Source organism: Haliotis cracherodii, unplaced genomic scaffold (genome assembly GCF_022045235.1).
Source record: "Haliotis cracherodii isolate W230 unplaced genomic scaffold, xgHalCrac1.p SCAF_11, whole genome shotgun sequence".
NCBI lineage: Eukaryota > Metazoa > Mollusca > Gastropoda > Lepetellida > Haliotidae > Haliotis > Haliotis cracherodii.
This window is the reverse complement of record NW_027266266.1, coordinates 22,615,703-22,637,968: the sequence shown is the minus strand read 5'-3', so window position 1 is coordinate 22,637,968 and position 22,266 is coordinate 22,615,703. Positions and strand designations below refer to the sequence as shown.

General features: G+C 38.0%; 1 protein-coding gene across 5 annotated transcripts in view; it reads right to left on the bottom strand.

The window, feature by feature from the left end:
- Positions 1 to 22,266, bottom strand: part of LOC139456335 (platelet binding protein GspB-like) — a 174,786-nt gene that overhangs the window by 5,745 nt on the left and 146,775 nt on the right. For all 5 annotated transcript variants that reach the window (XM_071237978.1, XM_071237980.1, XM_071237977.1 and 2 more), the window contains 4 exons: positions 8,909 to 9,641; positions 4,910 to 4,968; positions 1,506 to 4,648; positions 1,000 to 1,161 (listed from right to left, as the gene is read on the bottom strand). In XM_071237978.1, coding sequence (XP_071094079.1) covers positions 1,000 to 1,161; positions 1,506 to 4,648; positions 4,910 to 4,968; positions 8,909 to 9,641 — 4,097 coding nt within the window. The remainder of the gene's footprint in view (positions 1 to 999; positions 1,162 to 1,505; positions 4,649 to 4,909; positions 4,969 to 8,908; positions 9,642 to 22,266) is intronic.

Genomic DNA, 22,266 nt, shown 5'->3' with positions numbered 1-22,266 from the left:
AATTCTGATAATGGTTGAGTTGATTTCACCCTCAATTAATAATCAGTGATAAGAAAAAACTAATCATTTCAACTTGGCACACCTATGTTTGCTTTATTTTGTTTTGTTGCTATTAATTACTAATATGATTAAATAATTGGTGCTAGTATTAGCAAGGTTAAGGACATGGGTACCTATCTTAACTACATTTGGCTGTTGTGATAGTATTATTATTTCAAGGACATGAACCATATTTTGTTTTGTTTGTTTGTTTGTTGTTGATGTCGCACTCCAGCAGTATTTCAGCTGTATGACAGTATCCTGTAAATAATCAAGTCCGGACCAGAGTAAACAGTATGGGATATGAGGAAACACAATAGACAAGTTACATAATTATCTTGACCACCTGATCCATTTTGTCTCTTCTAAGACACACATATAGGTGACAGTGGACAAATTTTAACCCAGGAAACACCATGGGCAGGCATGAGGTGAGGTGAAATGAGGTGAGGTGAGGTGAGGTGAGGTGACATGGGTCTTAACATCGCAATTAAGGTTGTTTCACTTATATTGCTATGTGTGTGTATGCATGTGTCTCTCTCTCTCTGCTTGTACTAGTATGGACTAATGCTGATTTTATAGTGCTAGCCCACTAACATTCCACCATGCCTCAGTTTAACATGAATGCCCCACTCAATACAGAATACTTGTTGTCCTTGTTGTATCCCCTTCATTCAAGCTAAATGACCTTTGTAACATATTTTGCTTTGAGATATGACAGATATATTTTCAAAATATCTTTAAGAAAACACATAGTAATGCATGCCAAGTTCCATTAGTCCAGTGTTTTCTGAGGATAATTTGATGATGGACAAACATGCCTGCAAGTCAGATGAGCTAAGATGTGAGTGTGAAGTAATTGTTTATTTATTTAAGATTACAAAGCATAACTAATCATTCTTTAACATGAATGGCAAGAATTAGACTGGTAGGATTTTTAAAATATGTTTGTCAACCAACCTGACATGTCTGGCTACAGTACCACACCATACGACAACTTGAACACAGATACATGGCCAAGGAACCACACACAACACAGGAACCGTTAAACTGATGAAGCCTTGGTGGCGGTTGTGTCATTGCCACTTGCTGCATTCGCCTTTGATTATCCTGCTCTTGAAACTGAAAAAAACATATTTACAGAAAATGTTGTTATGTAGTTCCAGGTTAATATTTGTTCACTGAAAACATAAACCAAACCTTAATGCAAGTATTAAGTTACCTCTTTTCAATAACATAGGAAATTCACTGTTGATGTAAAATTTATCTAATTTGACTCCATTCATGAAGAATATAACACTGTTTACATAAGACATCATAACTTTAACCATTAACCCTTTTTGTTGGTGTCATCACTGATCCATTGATAAGGTTTTTATCACAATTGTTCTTTTCACAACCAATGGAATCTGACTTGACCGACAATTGAAATTGATTATTCTCTGGCGACGATGTTTTATATTTACCTCTATCAATGCTGGTGCAGCCCCTTGTCCTGGTATTAGCATTCCTGATTCACGGGGGTATCCTTGCTGCATTGTTTGTTGCATTTTTGCCTGCATAGGTCCCGGCACAGGGCCTGACCCAGGAGCAGGTCCCCGTTGCATCATCCTCATATTATGCAAAGCTGCTCTCATATGCATGCTGTGTTCCTGATTCTGTGATGATGGTGCCATTGCATAGTTCGAGCCTCCACTTTGAGGTACTCCTGCTTGCATGGCATGAGAAGGCCCACTTGATGTCATGGTGGGGTTAGCACCCTTCTGGGGCATTGGGTATTTCTGTGCTTGAGAATAGTGTTGCCATTGGTTCTTGCGAGCCATCATCATCATGTGCTGCTGCTTCTCAAGGGTCATTGGTACATTGGAAACTGACGTTGGCACTTGAGGTCTCCATGTCATAGGTTGCTGAGGAGGTTTGTATTGGTTTGTCAGTGGTGGGCCACCTCTATTCAAATGATCAGCATAAGATGATTGAGGCTGTTGATGTGGAACTTGACCTGGCATTATGGAACCTTTCTCTGGCATCCTCTGGTAGCTTTCAACCATTGGAGGAGCATTCACCATTTGTTGAGGAACCTTATCTGTATTTCTTTGCTGGTATTGTGGTGTTGCATAAGAGGCAGTTTGTGCTGAGGTATTCATCGGGTAATTAGATGCAGACATCATTTGTTTCGGCCCTGACGACAACAAAGCTGATTTGACACTTGTTGGTTCCTGCATCCTATATTGGGTTCCTGCTGTTGATTGCCTACCTTGCATAGGGGCATATGGTGCATCTGTCAGAGATGACATTGGATTACCAGCATGAGCATGTACTTGACGAGGATACAAAGAACTTGGATGTTGCCCTTGCGGCACTCCTTGGGGGCTTACAGGGTTGTGTCCAGGATATGGTTTTTGACCATAATGTGCAATATTAGGTATCGTTTCCCTCCTTACCATTTGTTGTGGAAGCTGCTGAGGCTGTTGCTGCGGCTGTTGTTCAAAACCTGTCCCCTGTCTTCTGGCTAAAGCTGCTGTTAATTCTCGTTGGACAGTACTCTCAGTCTCATCCTTTGGGCCACTTGGTGGTTCATTTCCACCAGCCATGAGCTGGTTCCCTGGTATATGCCTCTGCATATCAGGTTTAGATATCTGTGGCTCCTTTGTCAAGTCAATAACCTCCATTCCCCTATCGTGTCTCATACCATGAGCAATTTGAGGTCTGACATTAGTTGGCTGGTGAACACTGTGAAGTGCTGTGGGTCGCATTGGTTGATTTCCTGGAAAGCCTTGATGAGAAGCATACAAATGATTTTGAGACATTGGGTTAGGCATCCGTGGTGACCACTGCTGCTGTTGTACACTCCCATGATCCACAACAAAAGCACTAGGATGCATGTTACTCATCATTCTCTCTCCTTGGGGATGGTATGACACAGGCTGATCCTGTGGAACATGAGAAACATTATAATTGGACTCTGATGAGTTTCTGGATTTTGTACTATGATCAGATTGGATTTCATTCACTGTTGGGGTTCTGTGAACTCCAGTTACTGGTTGTGGGTGGTGTAAAGCTGAGGAATGAGGACCTGGGGCTGCAGTGTTCCCTGAACCATGTGGATTAGGATGAACAAAAGATGAAGGGATTTGGTCCTGTGGAGCAGTTTTAGCTGGAACTATCAAGCTACCAGCAGTTTGGAAAGGTGGCTGGGAGTGGGCCGGAACCAAAGCTACAGAGGAAAGGGCACATCTATTCACTGAACTGGGTGGTTCATGAATAGGTGTTTTCCTTTTCACATAAGGGGAGCGGGTTATTTCTGAACTGGGCACATCACTATCAAGAATTACTATTACATCTGATTTTTTCTGATGCGCTGGAGTTGGCACTGCATTAGATCCTGGGGGTCCTGTCCGCTGCTCTTCACTCAGTCGTCTATGCTTACTGCGGCTTCTCTGCAACATGGCAAGATTGATCATTTCTACAATAGGTCTTCTATCTTCTGAACTAATTCCTCTTTTCCTGTGTCCAACTCCTACCAGGTTCAGTGGTGTCGTGCTAAAGTTGCCACTTGGACTTGTAGCAGTCTGAGATAAAGGGGGAGGAACTGAATATACTGGGTGAGTATTTTGTGGATCTGGATCTGTTTTCTGGAAACATGCCCGACCTTGTGGTGTTCCTTGAAAAGGCCTAAGTTCAGCTACCTGTGCTCTATGCTGAGTATTTGAGACAGGAGGTTTGAATATTTGACCTTGCAGATGTGAAGAGTTTTCATTTTCATGAGGAATGTTTTGTTGGCTCTTTAACATCTTCATTTCTCTCAACAACATTGCCTTTCGTTTTTTCATCTGAAGAAGAGCTTCTCTCTCCCGCTCTTTCTTGGCAGCTAATATTTCCAGCTGTTTGAACTCTCTAAAGTGTTTTTCAAATTCTTTATCCAAATCTTTTCCTTCCATGTTCCTTGGTTGGTGACCATGTCTTGGAAATGGGTGATTTGGGTGTTGGCGCCCATGAGCAGGGACAAGACCAGGAACAGGTCCTTGCATCTGTGAGACTGGATGAACCATTGTAGACCCTGTTGGTCTTGACACTGAATGACCATCTACCACAGGGCTATTGGAAGCAAACGTGGGACAATAGGGAGATGGTACAACGGTGCTGATTCCTGAATTAGGCTTTGAAAGTGACACTGGACTTGTAGCAGAAGATGGTTCAGGATTACGAAGTTGAGGACCTGCAAGTTCACCAACAGATACCTGACTGGACGGAGCTACTGAAAGAGTCTGACTTTGTTGAGACAGTTCATCACTATCTGTTGCCTGTTGCAATGCACTGGAATGTTCCTGCATCCCTACAGGCATAACAATCCCTCTTGCCATCTCTGCCAGAGAGACAGGAGTTTGTGAATGAGCTTGTGTCAAATTCAGAGCTCCCTCTGTCAGTGTCGTCTTCTCCTTTGTGGTGGTATTACTTTCAGGGGGTTCAGTAACAACTGCCTGGAGTATTTCTTTTGTCTCCTTGACCAGAGCAGGGTCAGTTGACACAGGCCGGGCTGGTTGCTGAACTTGAGGAAGCACCATCTGGACAGGAGGAGCCTTAGGTCTGGCACACCCTCCACTTGGTTTATCTGAATATGTCAAAGAATATTAATCATTGTGGATTTAGTCAAACATCTTTATAACATATGTTGCTTCACAAGCAATTAGCTATTCCTTTTATACATATAGACTTAGGCCAGATGTTTGCATATACAAACGACAAAAGTCTTTCGATAATCATTTTCATAACATATGCAGCTGTGCAAGGAATTACATAATCCAATAATATACGCCAAAAATACATCAAAGTTCTAGGAATAATTATGCATGGGGATAGGTAAATGACATACCATTTTTCCTCACACAGAGGTCTAGTGGCTGTCCGGTTGGCTTGGCTTCTGTTGCATCACTGAAATTGTAAAAAGGAGAATAACACTAGTACAAGAATGTACATTCAACAAAATTACTCTCATATAAAGGAGTTTGCAGGGTTCTGTTCATGTCTATTCATATCAGACACATCATGTTGGTAGCAAACAAATGAAAGAGCCAGATCATTTTTTGCTATTGAACATTTCTGTGTATGATAATTTAGGTACGGGAACTTTATGTAATTAATGAAAAATATTCCCAATAATGCATGAACCCAAATGTATGTCACCCTTCTCAATAAGAAGATTCTGCCATACCCCAAACAATAAATATACTGAGAAAATCAAAAGTCATCAGGAGACAAATTATTCCTGTCATTTGTTTTCTGAGGTCAACTCTAAATGAATTTCTAAACGGCAGAACTACTTTGAAAGATAATTAAGGTGTATTTGCCTCCCTTAAAATCATGTTTACTCATGTCAGGGACTATATCCTGGATCTGATATATAGAAACAATCATGAAATTATAAATAATCAGTGGAATCATTTAGAAAATAGTATAATGTATATGAAAGTCAATGATTTCATTACATTCATAAAGATAAGGGTCTATCATTTCTTTTCAAATTTCAATGTAACAAAAACCAGCATGTTTACTAAACTGTTTGTAACATCTCAAACAGCATTCTGTCTGTTCGATTCTTTCACAAAGAATTATTGCCTGTTTTTAGTTAAGACATATGCTTGAGATAAACCATCTTCTGAGACAAGAGAGTCCACTAGCCTTCTTATCAAAGTCTTGTTTCCACCCTTGCCACATCAAGCCCACTTTCCTGTGCTGATTATGATTGGACAATCGCACAAATCGATAGTCCAATTAGAGAACATTTCACAAAATCAACACCCACGACTGGTACACCTTCTGAAAGTGATTTACCGCTGCCTGTCCAGATGAAAACAGCGTTCTGATTGGATATTGCATTTTCATTACAAGGGGCACAACTCTTGATCTATAGGAGGTGGGTCCAGGGTCAAGCCAAGGGTGTGATCAGGGTAGAAACTAGGCTTTGATATAGGTTAGTGGACACGCCTGCCCCAGGAAGACAGAGAAAAAATTTGTTTCCACATTTCTGTGAAAATGAAAAGAATATACATTTAAAAACTTCATGAGATAACAAAGTCTTGAGCTCACCATTTGGTTGATTGCTGTGTACAACTTAATGGAGGTATATTCAAATATTTTTTTATTTTTTTGCCGTGGCCACACTACAACTCTCTTAATGTGAGTTAAGCCTTGGCATCTCGTTTAAGCCACACACAAATGGATTAATGATATTCCCAATGTCCTTATCTATGCTATAACAGAAACAAATAGAGATCAGATTTATAATTCTTGTCCAGGAAACAAAACAAAACAAAACCCTAACTGAGTCTTAGGCTAACATGAGTCACAAATACTAAACAAGTATTTGTCACAGAGTGACGAAATATCCCCCGCCTGTACACCATAGTACCAAATATGAAGACAATCCAGCGATTAGTTCTTGAGATATTGTGGCAACACCGTTTTCCAACTCCAAAAACAGATTTGCCTGCTGTGACCTTGAAAATGGGGTCAAGGTCACCAAATCTGACAGGTGTATGCGGTGTCTGTATATACACTATAGTTCCAAATATGAAGACAATCCAGCGATTAGTTCTTGAGATATCGCGGCAACACTGTTTTCTAACTCCAAAAGCAGATTTGCCTGCTGTGACCTTGAAAATGGGATCAAGGTGACCAAAACCGACTGGTGTCTGCGGAGTCTGTATATACACCATAGTTCCAAATATGAAGACAATCCAGTGTTTAGTTCTTGAGATATCGCGGCAACACCGTTTTCCAACTCTAAAAGCAGATTTGTCTGCTGTGACCTTGAAAATGGGATCAAGGTCACCAAAACCGACTGGTGTCTGCGGAGTCTGTATATACACCATAGTTCCAAATATGAAGACAATCCAGTGTTTAGTTCTTGAGATATCGCGGCAACACCGTTTTCCAACTCCAAAAGCAGATATGCCTGCTGTGACCTTGAAAATGGGGTCAAGGTCACCAAAACCGACTGGTGTCTGCGGAGTCTGTATATACACCATAGTTCCAAATATGAAGACAATCCAGAGTTTAGTTCTTGAGATATCGCGGCAACAAACAGGTGGGACGTACGGACGGACGTACGGACGTACGGACGGACGTACGGACGGTCGTGAATACTATATCCCCCGCTTCGCGCTTTCGCGCGGCGGGGGATAAAAACATTATATCCATAGACAGCAAAAGTACCAGTTCAGTACCTGAAGGATTCATCCTACTCCCTCTCTAATTAAAGACAATTAAGTTCTAAACATCTCCATGGGAAAGGAAACAAATTGAAAGCCTAACTAGCGAAAAAGGAACCAGTTTACCCAGTGGTTGAATAACGTTAAGTTCTGCTCTTACTGTTTCCATTAAAAGCAAAAAATATCACATAATAACATATTACCCCCAAATAAACACAAGGCAGCAATTCACTACCTTATGTGCAAGGTTTCATCAAGAAATAGTAAAGAGCTTTGACTTCTGCTGCAGGAGAGATCTAATCAGACTTACATGCTGACAGTTACCGGTATATCCATTTCAAGTAAGGGGGATAAAAACCTGAAAACACTATTTCTGGAATGTTGCTAAATGCAATCTAACATTATCATCACAAGGCATCTGTGAAGACTAGAGGTTAAACTACAAGACACTCTTTGAAGAACCAAACGAATCCTAAATGCCAATTATATACATGTATATTAAAAAAAATCAACTGACCAATTGGCATTTTTGGCACAAAATTCACTAAAACCTAGAACTTAAAAAACTGGTCTAATGATATCCCATATTACTAGTACCAACAATCATCCTAAAATATGATGACATGTAAAAGATAGCTACTCGACAAAGATCAATGACGAAGGAAGCATAGTTTATTTCACGATAAAACATTGATCTATCATGACGTCAGTTTGGATATTCAAACATGCACCCACTAATTGATGACGTCTTAAATTGGATGACATTATTTTTTAGGGAAGTGTCTAGTGAGTTGTTCCCCATAGATGTAGCTGGACAGATGAACACAATGGCAAAACGACCACACCCAAAAGTGGGAGAGACATGACAATCGGTATTGGAAGAAAAGGTGCAGATATTGACATGAAAATTGTGAGAATAGCAAAATTAAAATGAAGTTGTCGGACATTGCTGAGGTCAGATTGCATTCGGGGAATCATCATTATTTGAATAAGTGTAAATGTTTCAAATGCTTGTACAATTTATTGAAATCCTTAAAAAGGCTATACGAAATGTTGATATCTCATATAAGAAATAAACGACTCGTAGACATTGTTTATTGTACAATTAAACACTGCATTCCTCATGGTTTATTCTCCCTGCAGTGTTTTATTGTATGATAAACAACTCCCATTCGTCATATATTTCTTATGTCAAGAAACTACCGAAATGACAGGGCATTCTCAGCTGAATAACAAATTTCAAAGCCTAAAATATTTGTGACCTTGTGTCATAGTGGCATGGGTTGCTCGGTTTTCCTAGGCACTGTGATTTTCTGTTCAAATCCAAGAATAACCTTGATTATGTTTTTAGGTCTGTTAGGACCAATAATACTTGTGCTCATGGGTCACAAAGTGCTAAACACATAAGCCCTACATCACTTCGGGATTTACTCCCAAATCAGGCTGACACATAAAGCATAACTGCAATGACATTGAAAGTAGCGTTGAGGCAAACAAACTCATTCATCATAAGTCACAACTATGTCCAAATTACAAAGCCACCCCTGCTGCGCACCTTCACGGGATACTGTATTCCAAGCTGGAGTGCTACATGAAACATGTTGTCTCATCAAAGGTATAAGAATGAATGAATAATTCTACAGGAAAGATTCAGGTATTACCTCTTTAATGTGCTTTTGTCCACTGTTGGCTGGCTTTGTTGTGTAGACTCTGACAAGGCAGATGTAAGTTCAGGTGATGGAGATTCCTTCACTGCTTCCACCTGTGTATCATCTTCCTTCCCACTCTTATGCTCTGTTTCAGAAGTATCAATGACAGATGCATCTTGTTCTGTTCCTCTTTCATCAATGACCAACTCTCCACCCTCTTTGTCTTCAGCACCAACCATCTCCAATGCTTCATGTAAGCTAAAGGAGTTCTGATTTGACCCATCTGTAGCATTTGGAGAGTGATGTGTGTTTTTCTCTCCATCCTGATGAGAACCAACACAGGATCCTGCAGCAGGAGCTACAGGACTTCCATCTTTGATGGAACTTGGTGATTCGGAAGGAACAGGATGGTCATCATATCGCTCATCTACAGGATCAGAGTCTTGTTTGTGCAGGCTCTCTGTCTGAACTGGTTCGGAGCTTGGTTGAGAATCACATACATGTGTGGGACTTTGATGTACTGTATTTGCTGCAACCAATTCCTCTTCAGAAGGGGAGCAGGTAGTCTGCTGCTGCAGCTGATTAATCTTATGTTCCAGCCAATTATGGCGAGGGAACTCCCGCATGATACGTTCCGAGCTGTTCCCCTTGCCTCCCACTGTGTTTTGCATCATCATGAGAGGGTTCCCATTCTTCTGTAGGCGCCGCCTCTTGGGAGGAAGAATTGTGGGAAGCTCATCTGAATCTGAAGGAGAAGAAACATGATTTGTATACAAGATACTTTATGTTACTCGATTATCCTCAGTAAAGAAGTATTATCACATGATGTGCCTTCCCCACCTAATTGGATGATATTTCGAGCATTTTGCATTGTTGGAATTTCCGCTATAAAATCATATGATGTCATCACAGGTGAAAACATAATGTCCTTTGCATGTGTATGAAGAAAACAAATGGAGCCCACGGGAAAATGCAACACCAGTGAAGACCACATTGCATCTGCTTCTGATGATGGCCATCCACATGTCGATGTAGGCATATTGGGCATATTCTCATTACAGGCTACTTAATCAATTCTTAAGTAAAATAACAATTGACAGAACAATGTAGAAGGCATTTTGGGATGAAGGCAAAATCAGAACACACAAACAAACTGTTCAAAAGATAACATTGGATATTGTTATATCACTGAATCTTTTTCAAATGTCAAAATAAATACGAAAAAAGAATATATTAATCCCAAGAATTAACTCAAAATATATGTGAACATAAGTTCAACATTCCCAAAATAATCAATTTCAGAATTGCATATACCTGAGACTCGAGTGGTACTTATTGAGAACCCAAAATGAAAACAAAAATAAATTGAATTTAGTGCTACCAGGATATATGCTGGATACATTTCTTGGGTAATGTTTTGAATTATCTACTAGACAAAAATTCTGAGCATTTTAACATGTTTGAATAAATAAAAAAGAAGAAATGACATTAATATTTCAAAACTGAAAACAGAAAAAGTCACCAAGAAAGGAATGGCAGGAATTATATCTCATGGTTCAAGGTGATATATATATCCTTTCTAGTATTGAGGATTATACACCAGGAACTGAAACTAACTATTTTGTACATTCTCAAAATGAAATGTCACCTCTAAAATTCAATCAACTTATCAATTTTGATAATTAGCAGAACAATAGCTAAATGATGCATTATGTGCAAAATTTCTTATGGGTCAATAGTTTCTGTAACTATACATTAGTGGAGTGGAGTGGAGTGGAAAGACAAGCGTGATAAACATCTGTCACCAAAAACATGCATATTCCTAATGGGTTTAATGTAGATTCAGGTGAGCTTGAATCTATACCAGCCACTGTGATGTCAGATTTCTACAAAAAATTGTCAGACTGTGTGAATAATTCATAGCATGTGCTTTCAAATTTATTTTGTAGAAAGTAAAACAACAGTGACATACTCCAACAGTTTGTGTTGATTCAATACATATTTTGATGACCTCAAATTTTGATATGATAAGGCATTGCATACAAAAATATAGTTAAACAAATTCTTTGCCCCAGAATTGGAAATAAGACATTATAGTAAATGTAAACAAATAATTATGCTAAAACAAAGTGATGTTAGATGTGACTTCTTACCGGTATATCATGATCTTATCACTCATAATGTGTACATAAAAGCAGGCAGATATATCCTATATAAGAACTGCAACCAGACTGGTTAAACTAAGCAGACCACCTCCTTGGGTGGTAGACAGGGTCACTGCCCAGAGAGTGGAAGGTTACCAAAGAAGTTAAATGACACTACTTGCTGTTACCCTGCTAAGCACTTGTCAATTAGACCCGTGAAGATCCGGGGTAGAATAGGTCTTCAGCAATGGTATCTCAGTGTGATAGCCTAAGTTAATGCAGGTCTTACATATTTATAATTTTGTTGGAACCCACAAGCATGAGTATGGTGCTGAAAGACTAATGGTCTTAACCTGGGACCATGTGGGATTTCAAACCCATGTTCTTTGGATCTTAAACATTGGCACAGATACTATACTGCCGTTGTAGGGCCATAGATAACTGGACCACCCTGGGATGATTGGTATTGTTTTAGGAATATTTAGAAATATGAATACAACTATATCTGCAAAGTATTTCTTTGTCTTCCTGCATAATAGTGGCAGCAGACAAACAAGGCGCACAGGGATTGATATTGAAAAATGCAGTAGTTGAAAATGGCAGAGAAACAAACTATCAGATGCAGAGTACAGTGGAGAAAGTAGTTCATCATTTGCAAACAGGCACTGAAAAATTGCAGACAGCAAATTATTTATAAAGTGCATGAATGACAGAAACATGTTTTGCATCCATAATACATTAAGAATATTGACATCCATTTGATAACTTATTCATTCAGCAAATTATTATTTCCATGTTTCCCATCCAGAAATAATCATTGCAGAAATGCCCCATTCTCCAAAACGGATAAATTGGTCAGTTTGACATAGACATATATTTTCAGCAAATTTCCATTTCCACAATTGCCATGCTGGATTATTTATTGCGAAAAGATTCCATTCTCACAAAACAGATAAAATGATCACCCCGATTATGTTTCTATTTTCTTTTCACACTAAAATTAATAACATTAAAATAAAAAAGAACATACCATTTCTCAGTGACAGAGTTACCTGTAACTGGCCTATGTTATATGATACAAACACTTGCCAAAGCTGATGCGATTTGTACTTAGGTGTTTGGCTGGATAAGGTCAACTTTCAACATAATTATTAATAACTATTCATGTGAATATAACTGTATGCAAGATTGCACTTACATTTCTGCAGAGGTTATGTTACAAGTCTTATTCAAAACGATCATGTGAACATTATCCTGGTTCATTTTAGATATAATGATCTAAATTCATAGATGCACACACTACAATCCATGTTTCATGACTTAGATACCTGAAACGTGTTCATGTGTATAACTGATGCATGGCATACCTGACTGACACTAAAATCATCAAATATGAAAAAGGTATATATACCTTTCTATCACATTCTCATAAAATCTTCTCAAACATCTCCAAAACATCACAAAAGCACATCCTTCACATCAGTGCGTGAACAAGCAACAATAAACCATTTGAGTGTTGTAAATATTGATTCGGTGAGCCAACACGATAGACTGATTGATATTTACCTGAAACAGACAATTCGGAGACGTCAGTAATGTATTCGGAAATTACAAGCCATTTTGTCCAGTGATTGAAAATAACATGACCATAATCCAGGTATGTTCACTAATTAAAACACAAGTATATGGTAAGCACAGTATGTGATGGTGAGTACATCCCGGCTAGTGGCGTCTGTATCAAGCAAAGTGAAATGAACAAGTAACAGCTGTTACAACAGACCTTCTGGTGGTGTTTCCATTCTCGTGTGAGAAATGAATGACGAGTTTACTGTCATTAACATGCAAATACTTTTCCACTTCATATGATGAATATGAAATAAACATTCATTATTCTAATTGTATCATGACGGAAATACTAAACATATAAACCAAACAGCAGTGAAACTGAGCTACCGCATATGCATGGGCTTGATGAATAATGAACAGTTGATTTATTTCAATCCTCCTCTTTTTACTTGATATCCAACCATAAAATTAAAATTACATATGAGCTTCGTATAATGAAATGCTTCTCATTGCACAGTTATGACTTTTCATTATTATTAACAATTATGATTGTTTCTGGTGATCATGGGGCAGTGGGATGGCCTGGTGATTATCGTTTTCTTTTGTCACACTAAAGGCCTGGGTTTTATTCCCAAAATTGGTACAATGTACGAAGCGCATTTCTGGTGTCCCCCACAGTGACGTTGCTGGAATTTTGTTTAAAGCGGCATAAAACCATACTCACCCACTTCCTCAGTGGACATTTGACTTAAATTTCCTTTTACAAAGATTGTTGTAGGATCATATACATTTTGATATTAAATCCCCAAAAAATATTTCATATTATTGTAGCATATGATATAAAAACCTTATTTTCACAAATAATATGCCATTCTCAAATATGGTACATTTTGAAGTTTAATTCATGATAATTCATTGCAGTTCATTAAAGTTCATCAATCTAAAATCTCTGGCGTGTGATTATACAGGGAAAGAGAATCAAGTCAACATATATGTTAGAATGATGTGACTGTCAGGTCCTGTCTGACTAACCAATAATTCAACTTTATTTTGTTTCTCTAAAATATACATCTTGACTTAACAAAAATGGGTATCCATTTAGAAATGCTCGTTTTGTATCTGACAATAATCACAGGCCCTCCCTAATTTCAAAAGCAACTACATTCATGATACTATCAGGCTAAAAGGAAATAAATAAGGCCAGATACAAGGACGGATATAAGGATACAGTATGTCAATGCACTGGCAGAACAAGAGAGAGGTTGCAGGGGTGTGCCCCCTTTCTTGTTTTTGTTTGTTCTGTTGTTTAACACCACACTTAAACAATATGACAGCGACCAGTAAATAATCAAGTCAGGACCAGACAATCCAGTGATTGATATTGAGAACAATTATCCATGCCATGGTGGTACAAGACACAAATTCAACCAAGTCACAAACCCATTCCATCTGGTCACCTCTTACTAGCTACCATCCTAGGTTACTGAGTACCAGTTCTAACTTGGAGTCACCCTTTACAGACACCCGTGAAGATTCTGGGGTAGAATAGGTCTTCAGCAACCCATGCAGGGTTAGAAATTGGCACAAGTCCTATAGTCCTTACCAAACTGCCCAATAGTAAAGGTATATCCTAAGGACTAGTAGAAATTGGCCCATTTTAAGTGTTTTGCTATATGTTATCATTATAAGGACTAGTGGACAAAAAACTGTTAGTTTCTAACCCTGCCATGCTTGCCGTAAAAGGCGACTGTGCTTGTCGTAAAAGGCGACAAACGGGATCGGGTGGTCAGGCTCGCTGACTTGGTTGATGCATGTCATCGATCCCAATTGCGTGGATCGATGCTCATGATATTAATCACTGGATTGTCTGGTCCAGACTCGATTATTTACAGACCGCCATCATATAGCTGGAATATTGCTGAGTAAAGCGTTAAACAACAAACCAACCAACCAACCCTTTACACACACAATACATGTGTTTGTGACATGGGTAGCAGGCACCCCTGTTTTCAAAGTCCTAGATCAGCTTCTGGGAAGGTAAGGGTACTAGTCATATTTTCTCAATACTCTGGCAATAACAGAAATGGGCCAATTAAATCACCCCTTATATTTACTATAAGGTTTAATACAATGTAAAATAGTTACATGTGAATCAGTGGCATATGATTGGCTAACCAAGCAATTTACACAGTATGGACACTGTTTTTATGTTTATACCTCCATAATTGTGCAAAACTATTGAAGTCAATTCTTAAATAAGACATTTAACTTCCACAAAGTACCTAATGAGATGAGTGCAACAGAAACATGTTACATTTGTGCAATAAATATCTTGTTACTAGAACCCTTAATACATACAGACATCCCATCATTTGAAATTCAGCAGCTTTACAGAAAAGACCCCATTAATATCTATCTGTTCAGTCTGAGTCAATGGTTATGAATACAAATAGATAATGAAATAGAAATGACTAGTTGACATTACATGAGTTCACCCAGTCTATTTCCTTGTAGCAAGGTCACGCCGAAGACCAGGGTTCGATTCCCCACATGGGTGCGGAACCCATTTCTGGTGTCCCCCTGCCATGATATTGCTGGAATACTGCTAAAATCAACATAAAACAATACTCACTCACTGCTTATGGCAAGGTTAGGCCCTGGTCCATTGTCAGGCCTAGCAACTTGCTTAAAGTTTTGTTTATGTTTGTTTATTATTTAATACTGCAATCAGCAATATTCCAGCCAAGTGTGGGCCAGAAAAAACAGTGATTGATATTTTGAGCAAACATCCCATGCATTTGGCATATAATTACATGTAATAAACCATTGCATTGAGCATCAATCTCACAGTTGACAACTAGGTTACACACAGAAAGTTACACTTTCAAATGATGTCACATAATTACAGTGATGACACCTAGAATAGAAATGGGTCCAATTTTAAAGGATGACGTACGATAAAGGCTCTTTTTGTCAAATGTTTACAGATGTAGAAATCTTTGAAATATTTGTATGTAAATTATCAGGCATGTTCAAAAGACATCCAATAGCCCTTTTCCTTTCTTACACTTGAAATTTTTGACTTCTGACATGATCAAATGAATAAGTAGGATAAAATGAATGAAAATGGCTGACTTATCCCCAAAAAGAAAGTCGAAGTATGAGCAGCAGTTCCATGGCTAAAGATGAAGTTTTTACCTTTTGTTTCTACATCTCTAATGACTTGAGGAAGTACAAAATGTAAAGAGATGCTTCCTGAAACATCAAAAATCTTTTTAACATACTTCATCCCTACCTATGTTTTAATTTTCTCATAAGTGTAAAATATGCAATTATTGAAATGAACAAAGCAGATAACTTTCATGGAAATTTCTAATTTCTTTGCTCTATTCTTACATTATGCTGATGATATGGGCTAAAGAGATACCTAATGAACCTCTTCCTTTTCTGCCATAATCACCAACAACATATTTGTTTACGAAGCAAGGTGCCTTGTAAACAAGCAACAAATGCTATTACTCTCAACCCTACACATGCAGCACTAGACGTAACACAAAACTGTTCTTGAGAAGAGTTATCAAATTAAAAGATGGTATGTTAACAAGCATGCTTAAAGGGTGACTACTTTGCAGTCCTAGATTTGATTCAAGACATTCAAGCACACTGTTTGTCTGTTACCACACATTTATGCTGTAGTCAATTTAGCAGTTAATGATTACACATTTTACATAGAGACAATGCGTCAGTTAACATGGCAACACTTATTACATAGAGACAAAGTCTCAGTTAACATGGCACACTTCTTACATAGAGGCGAAGAGTCAGTTCATATGGCACACTTACTACAAAGAGAAAAAGCGTTTTTACAGTATTCAGAAACTGATCAATATGATGACAATTTCGCCATAACCAACCTGACAACAGATGGATTAATCATTTAATCACTGTAGATTGAGTTCAATAAAATATACACCATATGTCACTTCAATTCTTTTCAGTTTGACAGTTTCTAAACCAGGTATCAATGACATAAAAATAACTTTAATACAAACAATGGATTCTCCTAGAGTATATTGACAAAGGTATTAAATTTGATCAAACATTAGGATTAGATACAGACCAGCAACCTCAAACAAATAAATCTGTTTCTTCAGAAAAATACACATCCCATTTATTGCATTTCTTGACTGTCTCGCTAAAAACAAACCACATGATATTATTGTCCCTAAGTACCAACAATTGAAGACAAGAGTCATCAGTAGACGACAAATCCCCCCGGCCCCCACAAAAGCAAAAGGCACCACTTCAGCCCCTGGTTAATACATGTACCAAGTTTGGATGAAAAATCATACAGTTTTCAAGTTATGCCTCTGGAAACGGAAACGAAGCACAGATAGACGGACACACGGACCGATGGACAGCTAGACCCCATGATGACTATTTCCCACTGCATTATATGCCACGGGGATAGAAATAGCTGGGTGATTCCATCTTTCTTTACTTGACACAAGATGCCATTTTTTCAGTTGTACATTGTGCAGCATGTGGCCACATCAATCAATGGTAACCTAGTACACAGATGCTCTTGAAAAGTATATTTTTATGGATGATAATCTAGGAATTAATTTGAAATATATCATTGATAAATATTGACACCAGGAAGACACATATTTCTATCAGAACTATGGGGAGAGTGAGAGAGTGAGAAGAGTGAGTCAATGCTGGTTTGAACAGTATTTTAGTTATACCACAGCATGCAGGAATAAGAAAATCCACTGGTACGCAAGTATTGATGAGTGGCAGCATGTGCAGTGCGAGAAAAAAGTGTTGGAACCTACATTTATTTCATCTCTAGTTGATTTCAATAAAATATGAATGTTAATTTCAAACCTAAAATATGTTTTCATTTCTCGCATGCTCATAGTTATAATAACAAACTACATGTTGCTTATATCATCATAAATAGATGGCATACTTGGCAACTTTCTGTTGAAGAAATGAACAAAAAGTGTGTTTGCACAGCAGATCTCTAAACATTTATTTAAAGGGAGGCAATTATATTAATTATTTTTGTTGTAAGCAACTCCTTACTGATTCTGAAATGTCAAAGCGGAAGTGAATGATTTTGTGAATCTAATGGCTGTTTTTAATCAGGAATGATGAGGTTGATGAGAACAGACATGATTTGATAACAAAACAGGCCAAACCATTGCTCCTAATTGAAATAAAGAAGTTGTTCATCCACATATCTTATCCTTGCTTAATAAATGTCATATTTGATATTTGTTTCAACATATATGAAACACCAATTTACAAAAAACATCTGGCAAACCAGATATTAAACCTCAAAGCAATCTTGCAAATCAAAGAGAAAAGTATAATTTTAAACATATTTTCTTGGTAATAAACAATCATTTTTCATAATTCAAACAGAAAAAAATATATATTATATCCAATAACACCAAAGTGGCCTCATTATCTCACAACATATACAAACAAAAATACTACATAGTGTGTAAGATGTCATTAAGATGCTCAATTTCCAATGGGGCATTTTCATAACCATGAATCAGATTCACAAAAGCTCATTCCATTCAGCTGTCCACCTACCAGTGTGCTATTTATGATAACAAATGAAACATGTTGCTTGATATTTATCTATTATTAACAGGGTATTAGATGTTTTATTCATTGGAAATACAAAAGAAAAATGTTGTATGTCAGTATATGTTTCAAGAAAACATTTCAGAGCACAAATATTTGGTATAGTAAAATAATATTTTATTCATGTTACAAAATTCCTGGTCAAATAAACCACTGATGATCTTGCAAATTGAAAATACATGAAAATAGTTCCACTTTGGGTTGTAGTATTACATCGATACACTGGTAAAGTTCCAACACATTTTGTCCAACACACACCTTCAATCAAAATTGCATAGTTGGTACAAATCAATACGATCCTGCGGAACCCTTTTGTTAAATAACTATAAAAAGCTGTAGCTGACTGAATGAGCATATTCTCGTTAAAACATACATGATCTACTTTTACTCATCAAACTAAAGTGAATTTTTGAATTACCTTGTCCTAACCAGTTGTTGATCACATGCTTGATAAAAGGTACTGAAACATGGCATTGTCAGAAGAAAGTTGAAGTCCCCTAGGTCTTCCTGGATACCAGACCGCCTCCATGGTCTAGTGGTAGAGCGTCTGCCTGAAGAGCTTGAGATTGGGTTTGGTACCCGGGTGTGTCATGCCAAAAGAAGTTAAAATATGGTACTTGTTGTTGCCCTGCCTGGTGCTCGGCATTTTGGGGTTAAAACAAGGAATGGTCAGCTCGGAGTCAGTACACTGTGTCTGAGGGGGGTATTCATGATAAGCTGCGGTATGCTATCTCAGTTGGCTGGCACTATAAAATTGGCATTATTCCGGACTAGTTCAAGCAGCCTTACACACACACATGTGCAATAATCTTGGACTTGACATAAAACCCATATCACCTCACCACCTCCTTGATACCCAAGCTAAAGTGCTACTTGAAGATATACTACATTCACCTAGCCCTGACTTGACAGCTGTAGGTCATAAACTTCTTCCTCACCAGATTACTATCATAAACATCACACTTAATCTTGATACCACAAGCACGAATTTAATGCAAGAAATGCGAGTGGTCTTTACTTGCATTAATTAACTTCAGATTTATGTCTTCAATGACTATTAACAATAAGATTGCCTCACTGCACACTTTGGATAGCGGAAATACCAACTTACATACATACACAAACATGGTTTATTGAGCAGCAGTTGTAACAAGTATTTAACAATGTCATTCAAAGAATAGGAATTACACATTGGGCATCCGGTGAGTTATCACTCCTGGGGTTCAAGAGTTCTTCCGACTCTTGTCAAACTAGGAATCACTGAGTACTCCAGCAGTCCAGATAGACGCCATTGGTGCAACACTGCGTCAAAGGCGGACACGACCCAACGCACACCGATAAGCTTCATCACACTTATCCTCAGATCTGCAGCCTTTGTCTTGTCATCTGCCTATAAGTATGTTGACACCTTCTCCGCATACCAATCAGTGAACAGTTATTGGTTCAGTTATTTTATTGCCTTTGAACTTACTTAATACCAGACAACAGAATAAACATATAAACTGTGTTGCTTTCAGGAAAACACCACCGTGTGCGAAATACGCTCCAGTCGGAAAGCGCATGTTAAATCTCCAAACGTAAGTAAGTAAGTAAGTAAGGAAAACACTGTTTACTGTTTTTACAGAAGTGCTCTACTCAGCCCCTTATTAGTGGTGCTGTTTGCTATTTGAATGGACTAATGTAAGGATATATATAATTCCACTGGGGATAGGGGCAGTCCCATTAATATTGAGTCGCCTTTTTGGCCAAGTGTCAGCAGTTGTATTAATTTGGAGACATATCATTTTCTAGATTTACAGTAGAACCCGTTTTTTAATAAAAAAATTTACTTATGATTCAGCACGGAGGAGCAGATACCAGCTTAGCTGGACAATGAGAGTCAGTGGGATTATTTCGGCTGTCGGGCTTGTATAGCTCAGCATTCATCATTAGGAAAATGATATGAGTTGTATTTATAACCCAGACTTACTAACTATGTTCAAGTCAGAAATATATCATAGGTATATTGGACTGATTCTTGTTTCCCTTACCGTACTCACCGTAATAACCACCTTGAGCTTTTAGAAAACTGACAGATGGGAAGCATATTAAATATGTAGACAGTGTTTGTTGTCAGATTAAGCTGTATTGAACAAAGTTAGTTCAAACGTCAATGAAACCAAAACTGCTTTGATAATAGTAAGTAGGCAAGAACATGCTGTCTGTCCCATTTCAAATTGTCCCTACCATTCAAGATGATGTACTTAACTAATGGGGAATGAAAATAATCTGACATTTCTCCATTACCTGTGTGAAGAATTAAGAATAAGAACTTGAAGTCTTGAAGTAGTCTAGAAAAAGCCTAAAGGTCCATCTTCAGTCCAACTTAACCCCAGTACATTTTCTATCTTCAAAGAAAAAGAGGAGTTTTGAGTACTGCGCTGTAAAAACAAGCGAAATATCCCAAGAAGAAGATAACACCAACATCCATCTGATGTCTGATGCTGATTTTGCACCTGGGCCTGCACAAGCCCCACAAAAATGCCCCCATGTTCCCAATATTAAACACAATCATCAAAACCCTTTCCCAAACAAAAAACACATCTGTAAAAAGTGAATCTATTTTAAAACTCTGACCTTATAATAAGTATGTGTTTATGAATCACTTTCAAATAATTATAATAATACGAAGAGTTCATGTAAAGATGGCACCCATCACAAACACATGCAAAGGCAAATCAACTGTTGACTGAAACCAAAAATGGATGAAAATCCAATGACTAATTTACTGTGGTTGTAAGTGTGTGCCACATGGAATGATGTTAATTCTTTGATGACATTATCTTTCTTCTACACTGGATCATAACATTTATTCCGGTGAAATTATATGATTTATTCAGATGCTCCATCACAACCTTGAGAGAGCAATATGTCATGGAGGGTCCTGCTTACCAATTTGCTACATGTGAAACTGATGTATGCTTTGTACTGGCAATTTTAGGCCATAATACATAATCATTAAACATGTACCAAGTTTGGATGCACAATGTTGATTAGGTTTTTAGTTCTGCTCCGGAAACGACACATACCTCCATTTCAGCTAAGTCCAACTTGTTTCCATAAAAACAGGGAATAATCAAATCAAATTAAATAGCAAAAGGCACCTCTTCAGCCCTTGGTTAATACTTCTGAATGTGGTAGTTGTACATAATGGTAAGATGTGAGATCTACCAAACACTTCAAACACGATTTTGCTGAAATGAATGTAAACAATATTGAATGAAATTTTGCATAAAATTCCTAAAAAAGATTACAAACATAAGTCCATATATACAATGAACACTTTTTATAACTAGACAGTGTAATTACATGAACAATTTAGGTACTTTAGGCAATACCCCCCCCCCACTCACCCCTTTCAAAAAACCCTAGTTCTTTTGCAAGGCGATATATGGTACCTGGTTTGGATTAAAAGTTTTTCAAGTGGTGCTCCGGAAATGAACCTACCCCCCGTTTTAAGACTAAGTCCGAATCGTTTCCATGGAAATCAAGAAATATGGTAAACATGAGAAAATGCCCAATGCAAATTGCAAATGGCACCACTTCAGGATCTGTTTGATATATCGGCCAATTTCTGTTGAAAAATATTGAACAGTTTTCGAGGTACGCTCTGGAATTGAAATGATTATGGATGGATTGGCATGATGGACAGCCAGATGAGGCGACAATCATATTCTCCCGCATTATGCATCGGGGATAATAATTACTAAATTTTCATCCCTGCAGTCTTACTAACAGTCTTAGGCTACAAACACCCTGCTTGAAGCACCAAGGAAAGCCTGAAGTGATGCAGGTCTTAGGTGTTTCCACATTGGTGAAACCCACACGAATGTGTATGGTGCTGACAAACCTCCAACAACAATCACAGTGAAGATTGAATTTGAATCCACAATCATAGGTTTCTAGCCCGCCCAAAGAACGCAACTAGGCAATATGAATTGAGGCAACTTAGAAGAA